Below are 14,621 nucleotides of genomic sequence, written 5' to 3' on the forward strand. Positions count from 1 at the left end.
ATGCAGAGTCCAGACCTTTCAAATTTCATCTACTTTCACTAAAATTGAGCAGAGCTCTCGTTTTTTTCTCCAGAGACACATGCAGAAAGCACCTTTCCTGCCTGGGAGGCGAGACAGGTACTTGAGTTTGCTGTACCCGAGGCAGGCATGGATCTCCAAACTTCTTCTTCCAAGAGACCAGCCGAGCCCAAACCCTGCCAATTACCAGTTTAATTGATACCGACAATAAATTCAGAAAGCTGATTCCCTTTGTATTTTCATTTATCATAACAGATTTCTACTTTCAATTAATTTCTCTTGCCTTTCTATTCGGGGCAGAGGGAGAAAGGAAAAGAAGGGGAAAGACTCTTAAATCTGTCTTCTGAGTCATTATATGATATTGCATTTTAATTACATTATGGGCTGAATTTGGCTGTCTCTTTAGATAAATCAATATCAAAGCAGTCTTTCAAAAGGCAAAGGCCTGTTTGAGTTTACTCTGCCATGGTATTACCAAGAATTCATTAATTTTCATAGCTACTGAGTTTGCTTTATGCTCATTTTTATTTTTAATGTCTATTTTCCTTTGCTTCCATGCATGGAATCAACTTGAAAAGAATTTATAAAAATATGCCCAATATATGAGTAATCTTTTCTTTTTCTGATACTTCACCATTTTCTTTAAAATGAATCATTTGAAGAAAAGCACTTTTTCTTTTTAAGCAGAAGACTTCAGTGCTCAAAATCTCAGTAAATTTTGATTCGCGCATCCTGAAACTGAGACTTGAGACCAATATCAGCGCTTATGGTTCCAGCTCATCGGAATAACAGGATTAAACAACAGCTGTGATTTAATCCTAGCCTGAAAGATCATATGTTAGTAACAAAGACCACTCTGAGGCACCATAAGGCCTCTGACATGTTCACTTAGAGATTACAGCAGGGTGGAATAAATCCAGTTCACCTGAACGGTAAAATAAACAGACCTTTTCTAGAGACCTTGCAAGTGAAATGACAGAATGAGATAAATATTTGAGTTTTAAGGATAAGAGTATGTATTTTAGCCAGAAGGCTCATGCACGGCTTACCCTGCCTTTCAGCATCAAGCTTTGCAGAACTGTATCATTTCTGGAGATTTCACTTGAAGGAATGAAAGGAAATAAACTTGGGTCCATATGGTCAACTCGGGGAATAAAGTCCAGTCCTACTCCGCTCTAACTCAAGGCATCATCATTAGCAATGGCTCTTTCTTCCTCACTGATTTGTAGATTGTTTCGATATTGCAACTGACTCATTTAAATCTGGATCAATCTCAATAAAGCAGGTTGGTTCTCCTGCCTTGAAAACAAACCAGCTATGAGCAGTGGTGCCAAGTGTACTTTAAGCTCAGTTTGGATAAAAGAAAAACAAGAAAAATGTGTTACGAAGCGTTAAAGGAGCAGGGTTTTGTTGGTAGGCTGAGCTTACCAGCCATCCTGGACTCACAGAAGATTCCTTCCTACTCTGGAGGGAATCCCTGCCTTCCCCTCCCTGCCAACAACCTTCCTGCTCCTCTTCCTCCCTTGGGCTGATGCCCCAATTAATTCCAGCATTAGGAGCTTTTTTCCCCCAGGACCAAATTCCTACTTGTCTCTGGAACAAGACTGCTTGGTTACTCACTTTCTTAAGTAATCCTATATACTCTGGAAAATGTAGATCAGAAAATACACAGACCACTTTAATCAAATATCCCAATATATTCTAGGTCTGTGTCACTTTATACTCTCTCTATATTGACTACGGTCCTCCAGTGAAAGTCTTCAGGAATAAGACAAGAACAAAAAAAGGCAAGCTGCATTAATAAATGCATATGTAATAGCATCCCTTTCCATAACCAGGCAGGTATAAAGAGTCACAACTTCCAGCACGATCACCAGAGGGACTGGGTGGACCAGCAGGTTCCTCTATAAAAGAGTTTCATCCCTTCTTCAGACATTTGATTGACAGCTCTGATTTCCATCAGTTTTATTTAAAAGCTTGATGTGATTTTCTATTGCTATTCTTTCATACTCTAATAAATACCTCTCTTTTTTTTTTTTTTTCCCCATGAACAATAAGGTGGGTTTTTCCTGCAAATCTTTTAAATGCCAAAATTCTCACACACTTCAGCATCCAAAAAGGTGCAGAAAGCTTGGCTGGGGATGCCTTGTTCAGGAAAAAATCCTCACATTATGTCTGTGATAAACAAACACAGCTGCTAGGACCGTCTTTATGTACTGGACAGCCTTCCCGTTTTGCTCAATAATTGCCTTTGTAATAGCATTTGCCTACACTCATATAGAAAAAGTGCTTTTTGTGTAATTATTTTCCTTGGAAAAAAATGTTATCCACTTTTTGGGGGGAAAGGGAAAGGCAGACATTAGGGAAGAGTGAGGGGGGAGGCAATATCTCTGATTCAAGTAGCAGCTTATTTATTACACTTGTTCATACCTTTTAAAATCCTGTGTTCTTCCCAATCTATAGAACAAACGAGAAAAAGCAATCAAGTACTAATCTGAGAGCCTCTGAAACATTGCACATTTCTATAGCTGTTATATTGGATCTATCCTTTATAAATGCGACTACAGCTGTTCCCAGCACCAGTGTCTGCCGCAAGTTTGAATTTTACTATTTGCTGTTATTTTCAGATTATTGCTACCAGCAGGAGATAATAAATTGGGTTCTAAAGTATCTTGTTTCCTTATATATTTTGACTGAGGTAGTGATTTGGCGGAAGAGTGGAAGAGGAAATCGGCTCTGATATGATTATTTCCATAAGGCAATTTTAAGCCAATAAATGTATGACTGCAGTCATACAGACACATACTTGCAGGCAAACATACCAACACTATGTTAAAAAGCAATGATGACCAGACAGAGGGAGAAACGTATAGGATGGTATTTTGGTTGCAGCAATTCCTTTCAAATTTAGTTTTCCACTCCTCAGGAGGTAAATAACACCTTTTTTTCCTGGACCTTAACTTCACTTCCCTTTGACAATGAACATTTCTGATGTTAATACCTGAATAAGACATTTCTAAATATCACTAACAAATCTGGAATACACACAAAGAATATCAGGACTGCCTCTTATATACTGGTGCAGACACATTTTAGCTAATATATAATTCTCAAGGTGATAAATACAGTTGTTTACCATACATTTTGGCAAAACTAAGCCAAATTAATAATTGCCAAGGTAAAAGAAAGGGATGGTATATCTTTGTAAAAGTTCTTACTTTTGCCTTTGCCAGGACTTAAAAACCAAAGACACTTGGATCAATACTAAGGGAAATTACCTGAGAAAATCACAAAGGAATGAGTTGTGTTCTAAAAACACCTACATGTGTAAAACATAATACAGATAAACCAGCACAACATTTGTAAGTAATTTCTCTAACCTGAAGGACTTGTTTTTGTAGCAAAAACAAAAGACTAGACAAAGGAGAAGTGGTGAATGTAATTTTACCAGCCCGGAAATGGCACCGACCTTAGTCCAGTCCCTTTCTCCATTAAAAAGCTTCAAGCGCCCCATGCCTGGTGGAAAAGGTGTCTTTATGCTTCTAAGAAGAATCAATTAGCTTTGAAGCCACAAGGCACAAAGTTGGAGTCCTATTTTCAATTAAAATCTATTTAATAGACAAGAAACAAAGTATGAATAGAAGGCTAATCACAGCATGAAAGAGGGTTAATAGCGGACTGCCAAGAGCAACAATGGTTTAATGTATTCCAGGACAATAAAGAACCTCACAATTTTATTAAAGTGGCACAGGCTATTAGCACTTCATGGAATAGGAAGTTTTCCTGTGTCCATATCCTGTGCTGGGGAATTGGATCCTGATCCCAAGTGGGATGTTGTGTTGTTACACCACAGCAGAATTGGTAAAGATTATCGATAGAAACTGCAGACTAAGTTGGACTTAACGACCCTTCAAATCGAGATATTCTATGATCTGACAAACAGAGTGAGCACGGGTGTCCCACTGGCACACGACTGAGCAGACCAGAGGTGACAAGTCGTTAAGAGCGTCCAGGAAAAAACACAGAGGCAAGAGGGATGTTGGGACGCCAGCAAACGCAATGATGGGGGAATAAAAAGAGAGGATTCTCCAGCATGTTTGAACTTTGCTGGCTGTTGTCCAGAAAAGGCCAGCAGATGTTGGACATCACTGGGACAGACCACCAGAGAGGCTGAGAAAAGCCACAAGGAAAACAGGGAAGAAACCCCATAGGTGGCCACATCTGGAGTTCTGTGTCCAGTTCTGGGCTCCCCAGTTTAAGAAGGACAAGGGATTAATGGAGGCAGTCCAGCGGTGAGATACAAAGATGATGTGGGGCCTGGAGCACCTTTCTTATGAGAAGAGACTGAGAGCACTGGGTCTGTCCAGCCTGGAGAAGAGACGCTGAGAGGGGATCTCATCAATGTTTATAAATATCTTGAGGATGGGTGTCAAGAGGATGGACCAGACTCCTGTCAGTGGTGCCCAACGACAGGATGAGGGGCAACAGGCATAGACTGAAGCACAGGAGGTTCCATCTGAATATGAGGAGAAACTTCTTTCCTGTGAGGTGCCAGAGCCTGGAACAGGCTGCCCAAAGAGGCTGTGGAGTCTCCTTCTCTGGAGACATTCAAACCCGCCTGGACACCTTCCTGTGTGATCTGCTCTGGTGAACCTGCTTTAGCAGGTGGGTTGGACTGGATGATCTCCAGAGGTCCCTTCAACCCCAACTAGTCTGTGACTCTGTGATATACTTCACGGATGTCTCGTAAGAGGTTGAACTTTGCCTGTCGCTAAGTCTAGCATTCACTCAACAGAAGGTGCACCAAGAAGCAGAAATGAATGCCACACCACTGCAGGAATCCTGGTACCAAGAGAAAAGCACCACGATGGATGTGTCTGTGATACCGGGACGTGGCACAGGTGGCCCCAAGTGAAGCCAATGACACGCTAAACTTATCCCCTCATGGCATGGCCACGACAGTTCAGATCCTGAAAGCAGCAGGGCTGCTCCTTGCAGAGCTGGCCCAAGTTAACAAGCTCAATTTATCCCAAATGCCTCCTGTTCCAGGACCAGCCCAGCCACCACTGGCTTCGTTATCTCTCCCCAGTGTCCCAGTTTGTGGTGTAGCCTCATACATACAAATCCTTTTAGTTTTCATCTGACTCAACATAATTGTTTGAACACAATGCAGCTCCCCAATCCCATAACAACAGGACAACAGGACAAAATTACTCAGAGCAAACCGTCACTCTTTTGAATAAAATTAATTCAGTTCCACTGGCAGGAAATAATGACAAAAACACAAATGCAATTAAAATCTTAACTTTCAAAGATAAAACCTTGAACTAAATCCTAGCATCTCATGTGAACTGACTGGGCAGCATATTATTTACTGCATACCAAAGCCAGATATATAAACAAAATTATTTATAAAGGGATAAATATTTCATGTTCATATCAAATAGCTTGTTGACAAAAAGGGCATATTCTTTATAAGGCACCTTTTAGAAGGCACGCTTCCTTCACTGTCAAAGTCTTTTTATATATTATTCTCTTCATTTTACTTTAATTAGTTTCTAGACATGAGAGAACTTAATATTACACCTCTAAAAGATATTAGGGTAAATGTTTTTTTTTTCTCTAATGGATTCAAACTAAAATTTTTGAAGCAGACATTTACACACTATTGTCAAGCACCGCAACAATCTGAATAACATCATTTCCTCTCTTGCTTCTAAAGGGTTTCCCCCCGAAGAAGCCAGCTGTTACATATTTATTTTTCCATTATGTGAGTTGTATCTTGTAAATTCTGGCCAGCATTTGGTGAGCTTACAGATCAATAACTCAGCATCCAAGCAATATAAATCTGATGCAGACTTGCCTGAATATATTTTACATTTCAGAGGTGTATTTCTCATCTTTTCAATCCAGTTGGGTCATCCCAATGATAAATAACTAGTTTGGCATGACAGGGATCCTTAGGGGGGATTTCTTCCATCTGAGAACATGGTTTCTATGATTCCGGTCAACTGAGCCCCAGGCTGGATGCTCGTGTTGCTGGACCACGAGCCAGTCGAACAAAGCTTTTTTCACACCACTCCTGACCATCGGTTCTCTCCCCGTTATGGTCCTAGTCAAGTTTTCTCATTACTAATATATTCTAACCTATTCCTTTTCGATTTCATAAACCAGAACAGGACAACAGGATTTAAACATCAAAGTCCCTAAATTCTAATTTCCGTAGAGTAAATCAATCTTCTCATTCCTGCAGCTTCACCAGCATAAATTTGAAAAGAAAAAAACCAGCACGCGTTCAATATTGGGCTTGTACTCCACACAGGGTTCATATCCATTCCAACAGTGCATATCCCACACTAACTCCTACAGGCAGCTTATCTCCATCACCACAGTCTCTTCCCAATAAATACGCAGGATGGGAACAGCCACAAACAACAACAACCTGCACAACCACTTACTGTTGCTAAAGAGCGGGTGGCTCACAAGACCAAGGAGACGGTGGCACCTTCCAACAGGACTCTTCGTTGGTGCTTTTCTCTTCCTGCAAATACTTCCATAGTTTATTGAACAGCTGCCACATGTACCAATTTGAAACATTAATCCCCCAGAAGACACGTGCTGGAAGATCATGATTCAGACCAGAACAAAGAATTTGCAGGGGAAAAGATGTGGTACCCTCATTAGGAAGCAGAGAGTACAGAGCAAAGAAAGCAAACCTGCATATTTTAGAGCTAAAAAAGACAAAAGGGCAGAAAGAAAGGGATGAGAAAAAATAGAGAAGAACACAAGATATGAATTAAAGGAGTCCTCAAATTCATCTTGATGCAACTCCAAAGAGGCACTAATTTCTGGAAAATAAAATGCGGTGCCAAAACATCTCCCGTATGGGAATCAAGAACAGTCTGAAAAGTTCACTCATCAGATAAGAAAGGATTAGACATTTTTGTCTATCAGAAGTAAGGAGACAGCTCAACACTTTGTGGAAAACAAGAAAGGATAATGACCACAAAAATATCATTTTGAGACCCGTATAAATAGGACATAGATGAAGGCGTAGGGGAAAACTCTCACTTCAGACCATTTGGGGATTCTGTCAGTAAAGTGGCTTGTGAAACAAAAATACATAGGGGAATACACAGAGGGAGGGATCAGAAAAGAACCATTAGACCTGAAAAGATATTTGAGTATTTACTGAGTCTTGAATGGTAAACAGATTAACAGAGTTTTTGCTGCTACAGCTGGTGATACACAAGTTTATAAGAAGTCTGATGTAAGGTGAATCAGGTGGAATTGCATCCTGAAAATAAAGAAAAATGGGTACTGACTGGTGAACTACAGTGGATTAAGTAAGACAAAAAGTATGTTTACTAATAGGTGAGTGTTGAATATCTCTCAAAGGAAAGAGGGGTTTAAAAGTAATGAAGACTTCTGTAAGAAATTGTCTTGCAGGGTAACACTAAAAGGTCTCTAAGAATATCAAAGGTACAACTGTTTCACATACCTGCTACTGAAATACAGGATCAAATAAAAATAAACATATAGAGACAAATATGATGGAGACACTCGCTAAGGAAAAAAAGTAAACAAAACTTTAGAACCTTGTGCAGGTATGAGAATTTAATGGATTTTCAGAGGGAAAATAACCAAGATTAAGAAGATAGGAAACTGCAATGACTTGCTGGTGAGATGGTAATAAGAGATAGATTTTATTAGCTAAGTTTAACTATGCTGGATAAACAATAAAGAGTCAAGGAAGAACAGCATTTCACAAAGGTCTTTTCAGTCCTATAATTAAAACTTAAGCAGACAGGCTCCAAAAAACATTATAAGAAAACTCTGAAAGCGAGAGGTAAATTGGATCTCATTCAAACGAGTAAAAAAGAAAAAACGTCAAGATATATAAGGCACAAACTTTCCGGAAGAATGACAGGGCAGGCAGATCCCTAGTTAGAAAGCTACAGAAAATAGGGAGAGAACAGCAATTCCCAGTCACTGAGGACAGTAGGGAACTGGTTCAGAGAAGAGAGCAGAAGCTTCTGGAGAATTGTATAAAGGATGCCATCCCCATAATACACATAAAGAGTTACAGTCTCTAGATAAATCCGAAAGGCAAAAGTTAATTAGAAAACAAAAGGACACTCCCTGACCTTTAGGAGAGAAGGTAAAAAGGAAGAAGATTAAATGTAGAAACATCATTTATTAATTGTTTGAACATAAACACAGATACCATTCCTAGACTCTACAAGGAATTTAATTGCCATATTATTGGACTTATTAATTGTGACTGAGAGGACACTTGTACTGCCAAACAAGAAGAGAGATTTCATAAACTGATCATCACACAATGTTCTTCCATACTTTTACCAAATGTCTTTTTTCTTGGTACACTGGGGGTTGTTAGTGAGCAATGTTTGCTCAGATTAATTAAAATTTATTGTGGGAAAACACATTTCAAATAATATTTTATAAAATCAACAGTCACAAAAATCTTCTCTCAATCCAGAAAAACCCACTTCCAAGTGAGAAGAAAATACATGTGTCCCATGTTAGCAGTGTCTGGCTTTGAAAATAAATTGAGGATCTGCATTTCTGCTTTATTTAAGAGAGTTTCTAAATAAGTGAACAGATTTACAATAAAAAAGAGGTATGAAGACAGGTAACCACCACCATGTCTACAGTTTGTTCCAGACACGGGATGTCTGGAACAGGGATCAAGGAGCATTCAGAGATGAAGGGCAGAAAGGGCAGATGGGCACTAATAGCTCACTTGCACATTCTATGCTATTGTGCAAAATTTGTCTCCTCCTTAAAAGCAACATAATTTCAAACATGTAGATTTGCTGCTTCCATCTATGGATATCAAAAGAATAATGACAAACTTGAAGTATTAGATGACCACCTCTCTGTGAAAATTAAGCGTTATAAATTTAAATGTATTAAAATTCAATGAGACGCTTAAAGGAAAAACACAAGGATCTATTTAACGCTAATTATGTTAAAGTTCAGTCTAAATTAGTAAAAGCCTCACCACTGAGTAGAGATGTAGATTCCTAGGACAGAATAGCTTATGTTAAAAATAGCACAGTCTCTAAACTTGGGTGTCTATACAGTGGTTTGGCTACATATATAGAAGTACAGATACCTGAATGACACAACACTTTACACATTTACCAAATGTTCCCTGACAGCTTCATCTAGATGTAAGAGTATCAGAGTGCAAGAATATCACAAAGGACTTCAAGGATCAGAATACCACCTGCTTCCAAATACTCATCACCCATGTTAAAGGTATGAACTTCCTCCTTAAGGTCTAAAAAAAAAATATATATAACTTGGATCAAGACAGGGATTCTTAGCTAGGTCACCTCTTATGTGAAAAAGATATGAAATCTTACCTATGTGTTTTGGAAAGTAATACCTGAGTGAAAGTTTTCTGTTTCTTCAAGCTGGAACTTTAAAATCAAAATATAGAAAGATTTCAGCAGACTTAACCTTCTGAATAACTGATATATAGGGACTCAGGAAAACAGGGGCTCCCTTTCTAAATATACACATTTTAATAAAAGAAGAAATAGATGGGAAGACTGAGCAAATGAAAAATGGGAGAGATATCCTTGGGGGATAAAATAGATTTGAGCAATATGTGTAAATACATCACAGATGGTACCTGTCTCCAACTAGGATTCAACATATTTCATCCAAGAATGCTGCTGGAGGGACCACAGGACAAAATCTTCCTTCACGTATGTCATTGGGCCTAGGTCCAAATTCTCGTTGGAAGGAACCAGAAGAATAACAACTGTGATGGATGGTCATATCCTATTAGACTCGCTTATTTCATTCCTGAATGATCCCTTTAAAGACACTCGAGAGGTGAAGACAGAAAAACTACTGTACTTTTGATGGCAGCAATTAGGATTGCTTATACATAGAAGGATTAACTTCCCTACCTTCTCCCCATCGTCGAAAAAAATACCAGATGCCCTAGTGATGAATAAAAGTATTTTATCAGTTCAGATTGCCAGAAGTGAGGCCAGAAAAGATGTCATTCCTTATTTATTCAAAGAACAAAAATTGATGAGCTAGTAAATGAGACACACTGAATGTTACTGGATAAGGAGGGATAACAGGGAAATCTTTCCCTCTTTATATCTGCATGTGACTACATGGACATCTGTAGATGGAGTTCTCACTTTCTAAGGACAACTGCAAATCTGCATTACTGCCTGGGAACAGCACTAATAATTTATACCTTGCACAACTGCTCTAAACATTTGGGGTTTTAGTTGCCTATATGAAAATTCCTTCATTTAAAAAACTGCAGAGTTAGAAGCATGAAAACAAGGAAGAGGTATCCCAGTGCTTTCTTTTTGTTGAGGGAGGAAGGGCTTGTAATTTTTAAGAATTTTGAACAACAGAAAACCTGCAAGAGATCACACAGTGAATGTATAGCACCAATTCTGTTACAAATTCTGCTAGCATAAGGGTTTCGAATGCACTCCTCTAACCTTCTTGAGTAATTCGCAACACTGAAAAAGAATAAAGAAGTGTGAATGAAGTCAGCTACAGCTTGCTGCTCCCCAACTTGCTGTACAACGGCTGCATGGACCACAGAAGTGGTCAGAAGGATTAAGACTGTCCAGAAATACTACACACCTCCCATCAACAGCACTTTTCTTACTTCGAAAGTCATATGCATCACATATTTGTGCAGAACAACAGAGCGGGGGTTGTGTCGGGAGAGCAAGGTAGTGCCAGATGTTTGGGAGAGGTGAAGCAGAAACTATACATGGACTCAGTAAAAATTAAAAAGGGCCTAGTTTTCTGTAATCTCATAGTCTGTGTGGGATGCCAGGACACACCGGGTGTCCAGGAAACATTAGCTTTGCCTCTGTAAGTAAATAAATCTAAGATATGATATTGTGTTCTTATTATCTTACATCTCTGCTCAAAAACATATTCTGCAAGAGCACTACACAGAGTAAATAAAACAGCCTAAGATGAATTATTCATCATGTATCTGTATCTACTCATTATTCCTATAAAAGAAAAATAACTCACTTCCAGTCCAAAAACTGTCTGTCTGCTCATAAGTTGTGACAATATTATTTTTGCTTTCCCCTTCAAATCACAAGAAAGATTGTGTATCAATCTGCAGCAGAGGCTAGAGCCATATCAGGAATGGAGTGTGACATCTTTTTTATACTCTAAACCAGGACCAAAACCACAGATAAATGGATTCAGCTACCAAGGGGCTGGACTACCTTACATACGAAAGAAGAAAACTCAACTCCAAGCAAAATTTATCTCCTTTATCCCTTGAAATCCTGCCATACAAGCACACCTACAGAACTGACAGCAGTTCACCGCAGAAGCTTGTGGCTCCTGGCAGGTCCTCAGGGCCCTGAGGACCATGATCTCCTGCCCCTGCCATGCTAACACCTCCCTGTGTAAGCACGGCTACCATGAGGGCATTGCTAGCAAAGCCTACTGATGACTCCTACATTTCTTTTACGCAGATCTCCTTCGGCCAACCAATTCAGAAAGACCCTACACAAACCTTCCTTCAGCCGGTGCATCCCGAATTCTACGGTGATTTGGGCGCAGTAGACCTCCCGGATTTGAACACCACCTCCACAAAGGCCAACATGCGTGTGATGGCGAGGGTCCTGCTGGTCAAGGAGGAGAGACACCTGGCAAGCTTTCCATTCAGAAGTTCTCCAGGCAAACCTTTGGAAACAAAAGAGACCAGGTAAAGCAAGTTTTTGAAAAGACTATGAGTGAGAGAGTGGTACTTGATTAGATGACAAAATACAATTGGTTTCATCTTTATAGCATCGCTTCCCAGTTCAAAACAGGGAATATGTTCTGAAACGTTTTGAATGTTAAATTTACAAAGGTTAAGTATTTGTTATTTGTCTGGAGTACTTGTGTAAAATTTTTCACCCAGCACTAATCTCCGAAGCATTCCGAAACACTAAATCATCCTGACAAACCCTTTGTGCCGGGTGCAAAGAGGGAATGAAGATTAAGAGGTTCGATTAAGTGCAAAAACTAGTTTTCAAACATGTGGCTCAAACCACTAAACCGCCTCTCTCTGCCAAGAGCTGAACACCTCACTCTGAAATGCACTTAATAGCTAAAGCCCCACATACATCACCAGAGCTCCAAGCACTGGGCAGCTCTTCTCCAGGTGACAGCTTTATAAACGCCCAGGGTGCTACCGACTCCTACAAGGGACTGGCTGAAGTAACTGAGTTCTCTCATTTTGGTTTCCAGAAGCTGTGATACAAAGCAAGCTATAGATAAAAATATTTTCATTGTATATTCGCTTCACACCTACAGAGCATTAATGATTTTCAGGGAAGGATAACACAGATATGGGAATGCTGCACAGACAGTAGTCATTGGTATGAACCAGCTTAGATGCCGGGAAGTTCTTAAAACTATAGGGAAAATGGTACTGTGTATCAGCGCAAAGCAAATATTACTTGCCCATAATGTCTGAAAATGCAGAGCATGTTTCTAATTCAACAGTTTTCACAGGCATAATTCATTTTGATTCACAGGTCATAGTATCAGTGCAGTAAGTAAGAAATGGAAGTCTTACTCCAGCATCCCGAACACAAACCTTAGGCAACATTGCTTTTATAACCAATCTGTTCAAACTTCTGCTGCTTTATTCCTTTGCTCCTCTCAATTTCATAGTTTACTTTTTCCATACAATTTTGGTTAGTTTTGTGTAATGTAAACGATGTAAAGTAATTTCCTTCTTTTACCCTCAAGATAAACGCTCTCTCCTCTTAGGGCAGATTCACGGTTGTTAAAGCTACTTACGTTTGTTAACCTGCCGACTGATCACTGTCTGCTCAAAAGCAATGGGGCACCTCAGCAGAAAACACTTCCACATTGTAATTCTGCGTATTCTCCATAGCAAGTACCTGCTCCTGACTACAGCTGTGGCACAGAAATATGCATCTCAAAATTATATGGCAAATAAATACGTTACCTTGCCTGAGCACACATCAATGTCCTCTTAACTTCTTACATTGTAAATATGTGCATAAGAATGATTTCTAGCCACAAAGCACTTATGAATTTTGTAACGTGCTTGTGGGAAATGTTTGTGAGTACTGCCAATTACCTTTAATTTACGGGTACTTTTCAGGTGAGCTGTCGTGCTCTCTTAAATAATATACAGTATCATGTGCAAATGTGGATTCACTCACAGGGTTTATTACCAACAGAGAAAACAATAAAGAACACACCTTTCACATGACAAGCATGAAATACCTGTACTCACACAACATATAAAGCACAGCCATGAATTTTTTCTTCTAGTACTTCATTCTGGCAATTCCTAATTGCATTTCTTGGCCCTGCAGTGTTAAATGCAGCCTTGCTCTTATAATAAAGGCAATGAAAATTGCTCTTCATCAAACATCAGGTGAAGAGCATTCCTCCTCCTCACCACTTCAGGACATTGTGCTCTTCAGGTATACACTTTCAAAACTAGAAGCTTAAATATAGAACACACACACACCTTTCTGTAGCCACGGAAACAGTCGGTTTAGGGAAGTATTTCTTAAAAGAATAAACGGCTAAAGAAAAAGTCATCGTCAGTATCTGGCTTAGGTAGTCAGCCATGACCTCTGGATCCTAAAGAGTCATTTGCAGAGGTGTGAGAGCAGCTGCTTCTCCTATTCAGCGTGAGCTGTGGGAGTTAACACCTATGAAAACTGGGCTAGCGGTGATTAAAATTATGCAAAATAACTAAATCTGAGCTCAGAGATAATTAAATTTCATCAGTCCCTGAATCTTTAAAAAAAAAAAAATCACTTTAGATATGTAAAGTGGATACTGTGCTATGTGGCAGATCAGTCTTTAACGAGCAGCTCTCGGGTGCTCCGGCCAGCGTCTGTGAGCAGCTTAAAGCCATCAGCCCATTTTGCTCTTTCCCAGCTGGACGTGCTCTCAGCTGTCCAGAGTTTTCTGGTAACAAACCCTGACCCCTGAGCATTAGTTGTTTGAAAGTGCACATTTTCACAGCCATTAACAAGCCCGCTGCAGCAGGAGCGTATCCAAGGGATTGCTGTCCCACCGAGCGGGAAACCTCACGTGAGACCTTTCCAGTGGACGCCGTGACCGCCAGCAGCTTCGAGCCAGACTCTCTGCGGGGTTTTAAGCAGCGCGGCCGATACTGGGTATTAGTTTGCCCATCTATGGTCTACACTAAAGACAAGGAGAATTAGCATTACTTAAAGAAGAGAAACTAACTGTATAATCTCTACTTAAATTTAATCAGAAGCTTGTTAATAGCCATAGAGAGACAACTGGCTGGCAAACACCTGAGGGTTTTTTTGTTGCTTTGGCAGCCTCAAGCCAATATTTGCATTATTAACAATATCCACAGTGGTTGTACCACACAATTGTGATTTCTCCAACTGAATAAAGATGACCAAAGCCACTTTGGATGTTCTGTTGCTAGAGCAGACCATACCAGAGATTCACCGTACCAGCGTTAAAGGGGTCCATGCCACCCAGCCGCCTTGTTCTCTGTTCCCAAAAGGTAGTGAGTGTGATAATTCAGCAGTTGGAAGGAA

The 14,621-nt window shown here is 39.8% G+C and overlaps 1 protein-coding gene across 4 annotated transcripts in view; it reads right to left on the reverse strand.

The window, feature by feature from the left end:
- The window catches only part of THSD7B (thrombospondin type 1 domain containing 7B), a 318,202-nt gene that overhangs the window by 181,245 nt on the left and 122,336 nt on the right, over positions 1-14,621 (reverse strand). For 3 of the 4 annotated variants that reach the window (XM_065070332.1, XM_065070334.1, XM_065070331.1), the window contains exons 6-7: positions 11,579-11,748; positions 2,449-2,475 (exon numbers count right to left, since the gene is read on the reverse strand). In XM_065070332.1, coding sequence (XP_064926404.1) covers positions 2,449-2,475; positions 11,579-11,748 — 197 coding nt within the window. The remainder of the gene's footprint in view (positions 1-2,448; positions 2,476-11,578; positions 11,749-14,621) is intronic. The other variant, XM_065070333.1, reaches the window with a different exon arrangement.

The sequence above is a fragment of the Columba livia genome, chromosome 7, assembly GCF_036013475.1.
Source record: "Columba livia isolate bColLiv1 breed racing homer chromosome 7, bColLiv1.pat.W.v2, whole genome shotgun sequence".
NCBI classification, from domain to species: domain Eukaryota; kingdom Metazoa; phylum Chordata; class Aves; order Columbiformes; family Columbidae; genus Columba; species Columba livia.